Consider the following 16,168-nt stretch of genomic DNA (forward strand, 5'->3'; position numbering starts at 1 on the left):
TCCTCACCTTCAAGGAATCCAATTAACTTCTTCAGGAAACCATGCGGTTTCCAGTTAGACTACATCACCACGCAGCGTCTGTCGCTTGCCTGTGCTTCTGGGCTCTCCAGGCGTAGGATATGGTGCAGCAGCCTGGGTATCATCACTATGACCCCAGAGTGCAAGGTGACACACCTAATTCAGGCGGCGCTGCACTTCTCGTTATAATTGGTTATCAGAAAACGTGCCTTTCTTATTGGGATAGTGGTATGTGCATTTCTGATTACGCAGCAACCCCTTTGAATATTTGACTTAGATACTAAAAACATTTGGGCATCGAGGTTTTGCACTTGTAGATACAATTTAAAAGCATGGAACTGCCAATGTAATTAGACGTTTTCTATAAAATGCACCTTGTTACATTTCTGTGAAAGGCTTGTAACCAGCGCAGAGTAACTATGGCTGAAGGGTTGAGCGAAACAACCATTTTTTTTAAAATAGTTCATTGTTTCAATGACTATCAATGTAAGTCCGCTGGCAATAAAGGCTATTGAGAAAAGTCTCTTTCATTTGGATGATGGATCTTGTACTGCCTCATAAAAGAGAGGAGGGCAACTTGGAACTCCCCGCCCCCCCCACACACACACCAGAAAGTAGTACTCTCAGTTATTCCCCCTGGGAAGGAAAAACGGTGGCTAGGCAGAAGCCATTCTAGGAGGTTTATGTTAATTTTGCAATTTAGTGCCTAGTCTGCCTTGGACAGAACTGAAGGTGGACAGATGGGCCTGAGGGCTCCAGTCCTTAGTTGTGTAGGGGGCACTTCATTGTAAGTTGTGACAAGCATCACCACCAGAACACTTATGTTCAATACCAGCTTCTCTTTCCATGGGACAGAAGGGAGAGGCTGAGCCTTACCATTTGTAGTGGAGATTCTGAACTACCCACGGCCTTTGCTTAAATAACAGCCAACCGAGCAGAACCAAACTTCCCATCTCTCTGGGCCGGTCTTTATTGCAATGGGTCTTACAATCTCCTTCCCATCCAAAGAGCCCCCTGTGTCGCTTCCTCAACACAGAAGAATCTGCCAGAATTGGTGCACACAGCATCCGGTCCACCAACGCTTCAGTGAAGAATGAGAATGGGCAAGTCTAGGGGGAAGAGGTGATCTGGGGTTCTAAGTGTTGTTTATCCCCAAGTTGCTGAGAAGCACAGGTACCAATGAGCAGCAGCCCACTCCCCCAATACCCCGAGGGGTGGCCCCGGTGAAAACAAGAAAACAATCCCACCACACGGACTCCCCAAAACTGGTTTACGTGCGGCCTTTTGGTTTTATTTATTTATTTATTTATTTCAACAAACATACATTGGAAATAGTAAAGGTTACTAACTGCAAGGAGATCTAACACAGGTTCTCGGTGGCATATAAGATCACCCTATTTCCAAACTTCAGGGCTACGACTTTGACACACTCAACTTCTAGTGAGGAAGTTGGTTAGCTTGTTAGGAATGTGCATATGGATATTGAAGGTGGTTGGTTTTTGCATATATCAAATGAGCATAATTACTTTCTTAGTGTATTTTTAAATTCAGATGGCTTAACAGTTTTGCATCATCTCCAAGAAGCCTGTATAGTGCCTCTTGGAGGGAGTGACGGATGTGGCCCCCGAAGAGGGTCGATGAATGAAAGCTGACCTGCGCAGACACTAGAGAAGTCACGGTTCTGGACCAAAGTGTGACCATAAGACACAGCATACTGACAGAGAGACCCAAGGCCCCCAAAGCAACTCCACATTATGACAGATCAAATAATTTCATTTCCTATGTGAAAATGCATTTTGTCTCCCTTATACATTTCTATTGTTCTTGTTCTTAATCCAGAAACTTCAATAAAGCTTTCCTAGAAATGCCCTGGCTTTTCTCATGCTATTTGATAACCAAATAAGCTATTTTTCAGTGATGTAGAGTCGGCAACAGTACGGGCCTCGTGGAGCATTTCCTTACCAGTATCTCAACAGGAACAAAAAACGAGGAAGGTCTTTGGTCAGTAGCTACAGGTTACCCAGGACCCACAGAAAGCTTCCTTGATAAGAGCAACTTGCCAGGAAGGAATTTCTCTAACAAAGAGTCATTCATGAGTTCAGATTGCTCTTTTAGGTATTAATAAGGCAAAATTCTCACTAACCCTAAAAAAGAAAAAAAAAAACAGTAGGGGGCGCTGATGTGAAGTTACTCCAAGCGAGAAGCCTTCTGAAGGTGGCTTTTGATTTTTGTTTTTACAAAGAGCACAGAGAGTGTGTATCTATGCCAGCCCTACACACAAACTCATTTTCCTTCTGTGTATACTGTATGTAAGATCCTTGGGGAAGAACACGATCAAGGATGCTTCTTAGTAATTCCTTTAAAAGGTAAACACAGTGATATAGGTTCAACTGGTGTTGAAAAATAAAATTACAGTATCATGTAGGTATTATAATGCATCTCTCTGAAGCCTGAATAAGTTGTCAGATCACATTTTCTAACCTGACAATTAAGCTGCTCTAATAGTTGGGATCAGTGTCTGCTTTCAGGAAGCTGTGATTTTGCTGACGTAGGTGACAGTCCCGGGAGATGACTGACTCTGTACTTTTCCAGTGCAGAATCCAAACTTGACCTAGAACCAGAGTTCTGTCTTCTAACCCTCTCCTTCCAATGGAAACTCCCCCATTACATGAAGTAGACCACACCCCCCCGTGACTTGGTGAGGCCAACCGGGATGGAGGGAAAACCCTGCCCCTCCCTCATGAGCTGTTTCTTTGGTTAGCTGGGGCGCACGGGCTCTTGGGAGATCCTGGCTGCGACTTGCACAAGTCCACCTCCCCCCAAATTAAGTGCTCTCTCACTTTTGGATGTGCTTAAAGTTCTCCAGAGGGACACAGGGCTAGTTAGGGTCAGACCCACACATCTGGGGCTGGCCTTGGACAAGCCTTATTTGGGGAATTTAGGCCTTAACTTTTTGCTTACCATGAGACTTCACAGCAATCTAAAGAGGCCCACCTAATTCACACCCATGTCCTTGTACCTGGTGCTACAGTCAGAACACATTTGCAGGACTGGTTTCCTAACTGTGCGGGATACTGAGACTTTATGTCGGCACCACGTGGCAAACGCCTGGAACATGAATTCCATGCAACACAGAAAGGGACAGATATACAAGCACCCATTCAGTGTAGTGTGGAGTTACGAAAACGTCATCCAGAGGCACGCTGAGAAACACCCAGTGCATCGCATAGCCCCGACCTGCCCTCTTCGTGAACAATGGCATGCGGCATCCAGAGTTCAGTAGAAGGCCGTGGATGACGTCAGCAGCTTCGTAGTTTGGTGCCCGAAACAGACAAAGCACGCTGTCTATTGAAATGGTTTGGTGATTCCTTGGGTCCCCTTCTCAGGAGTCGGCTCCTGGGCAGGTTGTCAGGCAACATCAAGTAGATGTCCTGAGTCTCAGCTCTTTAAGGGTCCCCATGGAAGCGACACATGCAATAAATAAGAGCTTGGCTGCAGAGCTGGGCGCGAGGAGATGTCACTTGCAGAGGATCCCGTTCTGAAGTGCTCTGTTTCTGTCAATGATGCAGGATGTGGCGGCTGGGTGGGGCAGGTCATCCTTGATCTTTGGGGAGTGGCTGCTATTGTTGCTGGTGCTGGATTTGCTTCTGCTTGGGTCCAGAGCCGGCTGCATGGGTGAGGCGCGGGCCCCCTTGCCCCTGACCAGGCAGTTGCAGACCAGACGGAAAAAGGCGCGCCTCATCTCCTTGCTGGCCAGCGTGTAGATGACGGGGTTCATGGCGGAGTTGAGGACCGCCAGCATGATGAACCACTGGTCCTTGAACAGGATGGAGCACTCCTTGGCCTTGCAGGCCACATCTATGAGGAAGAGGATGAAGAGGGGCGACCAGCAGGCGATGAACACACTCACCACAATCACCACCGTTCGCAGCAGGGCCATGGACCGCTCCGAGTTGTTGTGATTGGCCACCTTGCGGCTGCTGGACTTGACCAGGAAGTAGATGCGTGCGTACAGGATGACGATGGTCACCAGGATGGCGATGAAGATGCTGATGCAGAAGGCGATGTACTTCTTGGAGTAGAGGGGAAGGATGGTGGAGCAGTCAGGGAGGTTCTGCAGGCAGTTCCAGCCCAGGATGGGCAAGGCTCCCAGCGAAAAGGCAATGAGCCAGCACATCCCGATCAGAAGGAAGACCCGGTGCTTCTTGTTGGCATCGTAGGGCCTCATCTTGATCATGGTCAAGTGCCGCTCTATGGCAATGGCCAGCAAACTGCAGGTGGACGCCCCAAGGGCCACAAACATACTGCCCTCCCTGATGAACCAGACTGTCAGGGACAGGCTGAACGTCTTCTTGCCGGACATCAGAATGTTGACCTTGTAGGCTATGCCAGCCAGCAGGTCGCACAGAGCCAGGTTGCCGATGAAAAAGTACATGCGGTTGTGAAATTTATTGTTTTTCCAGATGGCAATCAAAACCATCAGGTTCTCCAAGACGATGAAGCTGCAGACGACCAAGAAGAGGATGGTGGTGAGCGTGCTGCCACCCTCGGAGGGGTCCTTCAGCCTGCCCTCCAGCTTCCCCACGTAGTTGTAATGTACCTGCAGAGTCTCATTCCCCGAGGCCGGCTGGGGACCCGGAGGGAGCACGGTTGCCATCGCTGGGCATCGACAGACGGTCACCTCCACAATCCACCAGGGGGCGCTCGGGGAACGTTCATTTCAAGAGCCCAGCAGGACTGCGGCTGGCCGCGGCTTGAGGAATGGGAGCAGGCAGGAGTCCAGGAAGAATGTCGCACACCGCCTCCTGCAACAAGATGAAAGGAGAGAGCCCGGGATGAAGCGCTGGATCACCACCTAAGGAACCTCCGCGAGGAAAATGCTGAAGCATTTGGACAGCTGGCCTGGTCAGGGCTGCAGAGGGTTTGTAAACACAGGCCAAGTTTCTAAGTGATTGAGGGAAAGCGCTTTGGGGTCTGGAGTTACCAAGGTGTGAAATGCAGTCATGTGACCCTGCCGACCCAAATAAAGGTTCCACTTGAAAACTTTCATGCACCAGGAGATGCTACCCTGTCAATCTTTCTCTACCACGTGGGAGCTGGGAAACCATCTCCCCCAGTTACCTGGAGGGATTCAAGATTTTCTCAGAACAAAACAACAAAACCTTAAAACACAACAACAACAACAAAAAACAACCAACCAAATCCACACACACACACACACACAAAAGGGACCACAGGATGGAATCCAGAATGAAGCCTGCTCAGTTTTCAAGACCTCTCAGATGAGATTTGGAGTGACATCGTGGGAAGCACTGATGTTTCCTTGGAAAGCTTGCCCTGGGGTCTGGAGGGGATTGGGTGTGCCTGGCAGAGAGTCTTGAGGCCTGACCACCATGCAGTCACCACAGGAAGAACAGCTAAAGGCAGGGTGTGGACCAGGCAGCCGCTGTGCACCTGAGTTCAAAGCTTGGTGAGGCAGGAGCACAAACCTGCCAACCTGGGCTGGTGCTGAGGTTAAGGGAAGAAGGACCAGCAAGAGGAGCCATGCAGGCTTTGAGGTGTTCAACACGCAGAGGCCTGGGCTGGGGGTGTAGCTCAGTGCTAGGGGGTGCACGGAGCATGCTCGAGGCCCTCTGTTCCATCCCCAGCACCTCAAGGGGAAAAAAAAAATCAGAGGCCTGAATGTTAAGCAAAACTAAATCAATGCTTGTGAGCCAGAAGAAACCGCATGTCTGAGAGCACTGTGGGGTCACCCAGGCAACAAATCCAGGCACGGGCCCTTGAGGGGTTCTGAATTTTAATACTTCCTCCACTGAATCCTGACCAGTGGTCATCTTGATTGGCATCCTGTGTAGTGACCATGATGCAGACCCAACTATTAAAGCAGAAATTGCTTTCAGTAGAATTATTATTTTTTTTAAAGTTGTAATTAACTCATGATAATTGTACATTTGTATGGGGTACAGTGTGATGATTTGATCCCCCATGTAGACAACGTGTCATGATCTAATCAGGGTAATTGGCATTTCCTTCTCTTTAAACATTTGTCATTTTTCTGTGTTGGGAAGTTTTGAATTCCTCTCTTTTAGTTCTTTATAAAATATGTATTGAATAGTTGTAAGCTGTAGACACTTACTGTGCTGTAGAACCCTGGAACTTATTTCTGTATCCAACTATAACTTTGTGCGCATGATCCAACCTCCTCCTGCCCTCTCCCTTTCCCAGCTTGTAGTAATCACTGTTCTACTCTGGGCTTCTATGAAATCAGCATTTTAGCTTTTGCATACGCGTGAGGTCACGTGACATCTTTCTAGACTCATTTATTTCTAATTCAAATTATTTGAATATTTAAATATCTAATGAAGACCAAATGAGGTTGATTGAAAATGGCCCATTATGCGTATCCAGTGAAGATGCTTTACTCTCCTGGTGTTGAAGCTGCAGCCTTACATCTGGTTCAGAGAAGCTTGGATCTCTCGGCAACAATATGGGGCTCTGCATTTTTGGGTCCAGTGTAATGTGAAGGTCTCACTCACCATAAGTTCCTTCCTGTGTATGAATCCAAGCCCTGTGAGGGCCTCAGTCCCTTGAAGGGTGCAGGAGCTTGCACTGAGGCTACCTTGTGGGGCTGAGAAGCCAAGGTGGCTTTAAAATGTTTCCACACCCTAGTGACCCTCCAGGCACACAATCTGTCCAAGCCCTCGCCTCCCTACATTACGGTGGAAGTCAGATTTTCCCAGATGGGCAGAGAGGGTTCACGACCTCTTCACAGAGGTTTCCTCCAGAGTGTTGAAGCCTGAAGGGGTTGGTTGTTCTAGAAGCCACAGGCTGTCTGAGCTGACATTTGTGCTCTGCCTGGAACTGCTGGGCCCCTCCCCCCATGAGCTCTTTCTGGGATCACAGAGGGCTTGGGTCAAGGTCAGCTTGAATGCCACATGCTGGCAGAAGCCTTTATATGTTGGCCAAAGCCCTCTTCTGACTTCAGAAAGGAAAGCAGCCCAGCTCTGGAGTTGGGCTGACGATGAAGGACAGGAGGGGTCACCTACCCAGGTCTCTCCATGTCTCTCATTAACCAACCCCCAGGGCTGTCTCATCCAGCCCTGCTCCCCAGCCAGCCAGGACCTTGGGGGTTCTCCTGGAGGCAGAGCCCCCAACCCTGATTTTCATTCAAATCTTGTCTGTCCTTCAAGCCCCAAGTCACATTCTACCTGTTCTGTAGCATTTTCTGACCCTGGTGAACTTGACCTGAGGCTGCATATCACTTTTTAAAAATTGCCAGCAATCTTTCGAAGAGCAGAGATGATAAAAAGCAGCTGAAATTTTCTGAGCAGTTCAAACCCATGAACACACGGACGCTTTGCCTGGATGACCTTATATCCCCGTGTCTTTCCCAGCATCTTGTACATGATCAGGTGCTCAGCAGAGGCTTGTGCCCTTTATGTCTGCTTGTCTAGTTGTTTCTTTACCTGAGAGAGTGACTGGAGGATACACTCCCCACTCTGCATGGTGAGGGGAACGGGCCCTGGCACTGTGTCCTGTGGATGCTGGGCCCAAGCCATCCCCACGCTGCTGCTGAATGGATCCTAGGGACCTTGCCATGTCCCACCCACCTCCCCTCCAGGCTACCAGTTGTGCTGTCCAAGACACCTCCGCGTCCAGGTTTATCTCAAAATGTCCCTGGGCAATCCGCACCACCACCAGGGTTTTCTGCCCCAGAAAATGACACACTGAGACAAACCCTGGTTCTCATGCTGGTGCCTGGGGACTCAGTGCAGGTAATGTGGGTAGGTCTTGATAATTCAGACTGTTTTTGAGCTAACTCCTCTTGTCTCCTGTGTTGCGGTTTCCTCCACATTAACCCCACACCTCATTTTATACACCTCAATGCTCCCTTGAAAGTGTTGCACACTTTGGATTTTGCCTTGAAGTGGTGGGGGGGGGGAGGGAAATGAGTTCCTTTAAAATGGCCAAATCTGGAGATAGAACAATAGACAACGCTATGCAAGCTCACATTTTTTCCTCTCCCTTCCCCTGGGTAAGACTGCACAGAACAACAGAAAAACAATAAAACAATAAAGACGAGCAACCAGCCATCAAATGACCATAGTAAAACTAGTAGAAGATGTGACATAGACCCATCAAGAAGACCATGACTCTTGAGGGTGAACACGCTTTCCCATCAATGCTAGATTTATCATTTCCCTTAATTAAACATTCATCACTCACAGATTATATTTTTGCAGGATGTCTTTTGTGAAATACGATTCTCTGCATTTGCATAACTGGAAGATATCAGTCTCTCTATGGAATCTAAAAAGCTTATTTTCTCTGGATTATCAGCATTACAAAGCTAGCCCCATCCTGAGAGTTAAGTGCTGGGCTAAAAGCCAAAAGGCCATATTGATTTTGGCTCTGCCTAAACATTGTTGCGAATGGTCAAAAGCATATCATGAGCAAGTTCTTCCCATTACTCTTAAAGGGTGCTAGCCACAAACCTCAAGTTTGTCAGACGACAGCTCTGTCCCCAGCAAGCTCTGCTCAGTACTCCCACTATTGGAGCGCTGGGTAGTCAGTCTGTCTCCCCCCCCACACACACAGACACAATCTAAATACCATGAGATCAGCACCCAGAACAGCCCCAGGTGAGACCCAGCCCCTCAGGCTACCTAGTGCCCCTCCTGGTCACTAGCCTCCAATGTGACCACAGTCTTGGGCTTGTCATCCTGTGGTGAGTTTCACCTGTTTCTGCCCCTCACATAAATGATCCCCACAGGACATGAAGGTGTGTGACACATTTCTCTCACCAGGATGCTCATGGGAATCATGCTGGGGGATGTGGCCAGTCCTGACTGCTCTCATCCATCACGTGGACAGACATGTCACCCTCTACTCAATCGAGTTTGTGATTTCTCTACGGCCCACATGCTGTTTGTCATCAGGCCTGAGAGAGGGTGTTCTCCGGGTGAACACACACCTGTGCTTCTGTGGGCTACCCTTGCTTTCTGAGGGGCATGCTGGTGTCTAAGATGAACTTCTGCCATGACTCAGGGGTGCTGGGCTTCCTGGATGTTAGCACTGACAGCAGCTTGTCCCCACCCCCATCCTGCAAGATGGAACTAGGATGGGAAGCCAGGTTGGCCTTCATCTCCAGGGCAAAACCGACACAGAATGAAGTCTCATGTTTTAATTTAGAGGCTAATTGTCCAGAGCTGGCAGTGACATGTTGGTTGCTGTTTAATTTCCACCCAAACACTTAAAAAGACAGCCTAGTGCTGAGAAATGAAACTATGGGGCAGACGAGTTCTGTGCAGAATCAGAAAGCAGTGGCACATTGCAGAAGTACAGACGAGCCGCCGGGTCTCCAGCCAACCACACTCCTCGGCAGAGTCCTGCCTGAAGTTCACCAGCACCGAACACTCCGTTCTGAGTCCTGCCCCAACCAACCCTCCCTGACCACCCTGACAGCCCCTCACTCCTGCTCCCTCCCTGGCTCTGCCAGGGACTTAGGTATTTCATTGTCTGTGTCTGCTCTCCTCCCCGCCTGTCCCTATCCACATTTCCAGTCACTGCATATGTAAGGAGAGCCTCTGCTCACCCCTGAACTTCTCTTAGAGAGGACTCTGTTTCCTAACAGCTTTCCCTTTGGCCTCATGGACCTGGGATCACCGGCTTCCCTCAAGGCATTTTAAACACCAACATGTTCACTCTTTTGCCCAGAAGAAATAAGACACCTTCTAGAAGATGATTCCATGGCGGATGACCCCAAGTTAGACCCTACCAATGTTAGCCATGGCTACCTCCCCCCACTCCCAAAGGAGCATCCCCTGGGGGGAGGTGAGCCTGGGAGAGGGGGCCAGATGGATTCCAGATGTGCTTTCTACTCTAGCCATTCACTTTCTCCACATGTCAGTTTGAAAAATAAACAAACTATAAAAAGAAGGGAAAGGAAAAAAGAAGAAGGCTAATATTTCTACAAAGTCTAGCAGCCCCCCCCCCACCCCACACACATAAAAGGAAGGCACAATGAGATAGGAAGACATTTCCCTGGTCACATGCAAGATGCTATGTTTTTAAAAGGAATATTCTCCTGGGAAAGTCCACCACTTTGTCCCCCAAACTGAATTGAAGCACCCAAGATTTGCCAACGAGCAACATTTCTTGAAAAGCAAGAATTTCCCTTTTTCTTTTCATTTTAAAGAATTCAGAAAGGAAATAATGAGCTGGCCTTTCACGGCTCCAGCGAAATTCCTTTGCTAATGAGTCTTTTCCCTTGCTCTGGTTTTCTTGGGTGACCTCACGCGGCCTCCAGATCGTTCATGGAAAAATGCAAGCTTTACACACAGTCTCACGCGCCTGGCGCTTTGATCTAGGCCCTCTAATGAAGCTCCCTGGGAGATACCAACCGCTAGACACACCAGGTAAAGGTTTGGCATCTTTTCCCACTTTTCTTCTTCAAAGCATGGAGTTGAATTCACTTTCCTGGTGGAGATTCCTGCTTCTGGTGGATTCTCTTTAGTCCGATCTTCAGCACACCAGGATGGGTGCTATTACGAATATGGGCAGAGTCCATGGAACCCTGGACAGGGGGACTGTGTCCAAGGAACCTCGGGTACTGGCCCCACACAGGCACCCTGTGAACATCCTCCTAGGCTTCCAGACTGGTCCAGGGGAGGCAACTGAATCTGCTCCCTTTTGCTTTCTAACCAATCTTTTCAAACGGTTTCTGCTCCTGTTCTCAAGAGCATGGGATTGGATCACGACTAAGATTTCCACAAAATGAATGCAGATGTGTGGAAACAGGCTCGGTGAGGAAGCCAAAGGCCAATTCACACAAGAGGTGTCCTGCCCAAGAAGTCCACCTGTGGTCCATTCTGTGCCAAGGCTAGACCCACAGTACCATTTGCTGTCTTGAGTGTGCACAATAGGAAACGAAAGTTGGGGGAGGGGCCATTTGCCCTAGGTCATAGAGTCTGGCTGGGCTGGATGTCCTTGTCATCTGGTTCCCATGCACGCCATCAGGGGTAAGCTCTTTGGAAGGCTGTCACCTTGCCACATGTCCTTTTACTAGGAGATGATAAGAATTTTCCCAGTATGCTTTACAGCAGAATTGCCCAGCTACTGTGTTGGCAAAATATTGGAATGACACTCTGGGGACTTTACTGAAATATTTAGAAAATTCTGAAGCCAGGAAAATGGAGAAGAATGTTCAAGACCAAAAAGTTGGCTGAGGACCTGACTCTAGGATACTGCGCTTGACCATACCAGCAGCATGCTTGCTGACAGGACAAAACCCACCCACTGGATGTCACACTCTAGACCCCAAAATATTTTCACCTAACAGGCTTATTGCCTTGTTGCGTTGAAGCAACTTCCATTCCTCAAAAATAGAATGCAAAAGCAAACAAACAAACAAACCAGAAAACAGGAGACTTTATGCCCAGGAGCTGTGATAAAAGCAACAGTTGAAATGAATTATTAACTGAAACTATTTTTCCTCAAAACATTATCTCCCAAAGTCTTCTGGAAAATCTCTTAAGGTATTTAATTGAACAGAAAATGCACAACACAGGAATAATATAAATGGTTCCAAAAGTGATAAAAGAGGGCTTATAAAGCCAGATGTGAAGACTAGAGGGGCATGGGTAACCTACCCCACCACGTTCCAGCTAGCTCTGTGAACAGTTTGCTGAGAGGTTATCTCCAGGCTTTGGCAGAAAAAAAAAAGTGTTGTACAATAGGGAAACCCCCAATTTTTCCAGATTGGGATGTGCTCAAATTCTCATTATTGAGCATATAAATATACTGTAGATATGGAGGAAGATGGAAGAGATACCACGGAAATAATTCAGCATCATGATTTCCAGAAAGAGGGAAATCAGTCTCTGAATTTTGAGGAATCAGGTCATTAAGACTATACGTAAAGCTTCTCCTACAGGAAATGAGAATTTCTAGCATCCAAATATGGTAGAAAATTAGGACTGTCCTGAACTTAAAAAATTCACAACTGTTATAAGGAAAATGGCCTTTTCAAAGCTCCAAACTGGTTGTGACTCCATTCTCTCTTGTGTCTTAGGCGGTGGCCCTAAAGGGCTGGCTTTGAAGGGTAGATAGATCTCTGGTGTCAGAAAACAGGAATGACTTTAGTAGGGCCAATGTGAACATTTGTTGGTTTGTTGATTTAAAACACCCAATGTGCAGTTCTTCTATGGCAACACAATAATTCCTCTGAACATTGAGCTCTGTATCAATTAAAATCTGGACACTTCCACGACTCAAACAGAGCATGTGCATACATACATCCCCCCCACCCCCCACCTACCACTCATATAAAACCAGCCCTGGTCATTGAGGAGCAGAACAACAGCCTCCCCTATACTTTCTAGGAATTATAGTTTCCTTAAACCTGCCTGCAAGATTTGCATCTATGAAGAAAAGAATAAAAGTATATTGAAAAAAATAAATCACACCCATGTGATTATATAAAACATCGGATAATTTTACTGTTCAGATTTTAGAAAGCAACCTAATTCTGCAAGTCTCCGAGTTCTGGCCAGAGACACTAGATACAGGATGGAAGAATCCTCTGTTCGTGCTGCTGCCTTTTCTTTTCTGCAATGTTCAAATCAAAGTGTGTTCCCTTTAAAAATCCAACAAGGAGTCCCTCTCTTACATCTAAATATAAAAACACCACAAGGAAATATGCCATTGGGAGTGTCCAAAGCCAGAAAGAGAGACAGAGGCAACCAGAAAGATAGATTGAGACAGAGACCATTGTGAGACTGGTCTCTTCCTAGGCTGCGCCTCAATTATGAAACTCACAGTGCCCATCTCCTGCTGAGAACTTGGGTACTGTGTTGAGGGGACTTGGACTTCCAGCTCCCATCTTGATAGCCTTAAATGACTTGTTAGAGATATGTTAGGAAAACTGGAATGTTGTAACCAACTAACGGTAACCTAAAATAATGATTTTTTCCAGGCGAAGAAACCCAACCCTCCTTCACCCTCATGGTCCTCAGGGTCTTCCTTTGAGGAGGGCACCGAACATTTTTAATTGTCCAAGGAAAATAATAAAGGAACTTCAAGCCACTTCAGTTTCACTCAGTTTATCCCACCCCCACCCCTCCAAACACACCAGATCAGCTTTTTTTAAACCGGTCCAAGGGTAGTTCAAAAGGAATCGCCCTCTCTGCCCCTTCCTGGCTCGGTCCCTTGGGTGGATGGCCAGGGAGGCGGGATGCTGATGTGGAGCGCTCTGGCGGTGAGTGAACTCAGCGTCCAGGTCACCGCGCCACCCAGGACCCGCTGGGACTTTGTCCGAAAAGTGGGCCCAATGGATCCCCCAGGCCACCCCACCCGGGTCCGCGTCCACGAGTCCCCAGGACCAGTACCGTCCGCTCACCTCCGTCTGGAAGGGACCCTGGCCCACCGGCATCCTGGCGGGTGGGTGCGGCGGCGACCCAGGCGCCCCCTCCTCCGCTCAGATACCGGGGTCTAGGGGGTCGGGAGGTCGCTCCTGCCCCCGGCTTTTCCTTGAGCTCGTCCTGCCAACTTGCTCAGGGCCGGGTCGCTGTCGCCTGTCCCTGGATCCGGCTGGCTCAGTCTCTGCTCCAGCGAGTCCGAGCACAAACTTTTCCAGCGGCCCGCCGGGGCGGGGCCCCGCAGAGCCCTCCTCCCGCCCCCAGCTCGTGTCCCCAGCCCGCCCCTCCTGCCGCCTGGCCTCCAACTGGCGCCAGCCCCCGCAATCGGGCCCCCCGTACCGGAGCAGGGGCCCTCACCCAGTCTGGACGCCCTCCTGCCCCACTCCTCAGTCCTCTGCGGGCGCCGCGGACCCCCAGGTCCTGGGCCCAGACCGGTCCCCACAACTTGCGTCCCTCCCGCGAGTTCCACAGGCGCCCGGGACCCAGCGGGGACAGATTATCTAAGTGGATCTGCGGGCTGGGACCGGCCCCTGTCCAGGGAGAGCTGAGAGCGAGGGTTCGGACTGATGCTGCTGCCGATTATTTCTATTATAAATATCGTTATTGCTATTATTAGTAATGTGGTTATTATTGTCCTGATGGTCACCATTTCCGTCTGAAATTGACTGTCCGCAGGCTTGAACTTGCAGGTGAGCCTCTGGCGACCGGCAGGATTTTCTTTTGGACTTCTTCCTTCCTTGCCCTTCTCCCCTCCTTCTCTGCCCTCCTCCCCTCCAGCGCCTGGGGAGTCTCCGCCCTCCCTCCTACCCCTCTGACTTCGAGAACCCAGCTCCTCTGGCAAACGCGGTTTCGGCGGCGCGCCCACCCTTGGTCCACCCTTGGTCCACCCTTGGTCCAGCAAATAGACCGGCAGCAGGAGGATGACAGGTGAAGCCCCCATCTCCCTCCAAAGCAGCCATGCTGTACCCCCAACTGCGCGCCAGGATCTTCTCCTTGTGGGTGGGGAACTGAGGTCATCCCTGTGAAGTCTTTAAACAGAAAGAACCCCGGCAGGGAATGGCCAAATTGTCCATTAAAAGCAAAGAACAGAGACTTCAATGGCTTGAATAGGGAAACCATCCTAGAAGCTCTGGGGAGGAGGGAGAGGGGGAGACACAAAGGCAGGAGGAACTAAAGAGCTGTTATTCAAATCAAGACTGTAAATTCCTGGGCAGACAGAGTTGAGCCCCTAGAGAGAGTTTAGGGTCTTGGAGTAAAGCGCTCCGGGGACCTTTTCACGTTTGTCCTCTTACTTCCTGAGGCTGAGTCCGATGCATCCTTCCCTTGGAACAGGGAGCATATGATTCTTAGGGGTGCATTTGGCACGTTAGGGCAACAGAGTAGAAGTTGGCCAGCACCTCTCCTCCTTCTGTCGCCTGGTGAGAAATGCAAGCCCCCAGGGACATGAACCCTGCCCAGGCAAGGCTGCAGGGCTCTGCTTACCCTAGGACTCACTGGTAAAGTGGGCCCCTGAGCTGGGAGACCAGCTCAGTGTTTCACACCGTCTAATTTGCCTAGCCTACCAAATTTGCTCACCAATTTGCTTTCAGAGTACTGAAAAAAACAATTTCTGACTCCAACTGCAAGTGGGACCAAATGTGTTTCCATTTGTTTGACTCCTACAGCATCAAGTCAAGAAAAGGAGAGGAGGGAATGTGTTTCATGGGCCTTTGCCATATCAGGTAACAATAGAGCAGCCTGGCCACTGAATCTACAGCTCACAAAAACAGTCCATCAGTTCATTAACAAGTGTATTGAGTTACTTCCCACTATGTAAAATTCACTTCTGGGGTGCTGACTGAATTTTGACCAGCAACCATGTCTTCATTCACAGAGAAAATCATGGTGGGCATTCATGAGTTTTGCTGAGGCCTCCAAAACCAGTCTTGGGATGGATTCCAGCAGTCCTGAGGATAAAATGGGACTCTTGATTCTTCACTAAAGATTTCCATAAGAAAGATACGGGATTTGGCCCATAGCATCTCACTAAGGGGTCCCTAAAACTCCTCTTTCAATTACGTTTCTTTTCCCCAAAGATGCCTAGTTTGGAGAAGCTCTCCCCACACACAGGCCTCTCATAATCAAGTGCCTCATCTTATCCCTGGACTTTAAGACCCAGACACTGGTGCCTGACAATTGGGCACTCTGTGCCCCTGTAGACCCTAGAGAGGTGCTTCTCTCACTTCTCTGGGGAGAATATTTCTCCCTACAATTCAGTTGAATGAAAGTCTCCCCTTCTGCATCCCTGATTGGTGAGAAAAGCAATTTAATGGAGGGATACTGGTTTATCGGTATGAGAAGGGAAACTGGGGAATTAGGAAATCCTCATTCTTCAACCCTGGATGAAATATTTGAGTCAGACAGGGTGTGCCAGTAGATGTGGTGTAGTACATGTAGGTGAAAGTGTGCAGGCAATCCGGGTAATCACTCAGTGCTCATTGGAAGAAAATAAAAGGCTTTTCTACTTTCCATGGAGCCATTTGGTGGTTGGGATGGTTAATGTTATGTATCAACTTGACTGGGCCATGAGGTGCCCAGATATTTAGTCAAGCATTATTCTGAGCATGTCTGTGAAGGTGATTTTGGATGAAATGAACATCTGAATCTGTAAACTGAGTAAAGCTGATGGCCCTCCTCAGTGTGGGTGGCCCTTATCCAATCTGTTGAAGGCCTGAATGTATCTTTTTTGAAGA

General features: G+C 48.8%; 1 protein-coding gene across 2 annotated transcripts; it reads right to left on the reverse strand.

The window, feature by feature from the left end:
* Positions 1-1,287: 1,287 nt before the first annotated feature.
* Positions 1,288-13,670, reverse strand: S1pr3 (sphingosine-1-phosphate receptor 3). Of its 2 annotated transcripts, XM_048800298.1 has the most exons (3): positions 13,418-13,670; positions 4,619-4,823; positions 1,288-4,520 (listed from the first exon to the last, which is right to left on the reverse strand). In XM_048800298.1, exons 2-3 carry the CDS (start codon positions 4,630-4,632, stop codon positions 3,536-3,538), a joined length of 999 nt encoding a protein of 332 aa, XP_048656255.1. In that variant the 5' UTR covers positions 4,633-4,823; positions 13,418-13,670; the 3' UTR covers positions 1,288-3,535. The 2 variants fall into 2 exon arrangements, with proteins under 2 accessions (XP_048656255.1, XP_015359438.1); XM_015503952.2 differs by having other exon boundaries at positions 1,288-4,823.
* Between the last annotated feature and the right edge of the window lie 2,498 nt (positions 13,671-16,168).

This window comes from Marmota marmota, unplaced genomic scaffold, assembly GCF_001458135.2.
Source record: "Marmota marmota marmota unplaced genomic scaffold, marMar, whole genome shotgun sequence".
Classification (NCBI taxonomy): domain Eukaryota; kingdom Metazoa; phylum Chordata; class Mammalia; order Rodentia; family Sciuridae; genus Marmota; species Marmota marmota.

Bases quoted from the DNA above. Each gene is read 5' to 3' on its own strand.
- S1pr3 (XM_015503952.2), bottom strand. From the start codon at position 4,675: ATGGCAACCGTGCTCCCTCCGGGTCCCCAGCCGGCCTCGGGGAATGAG.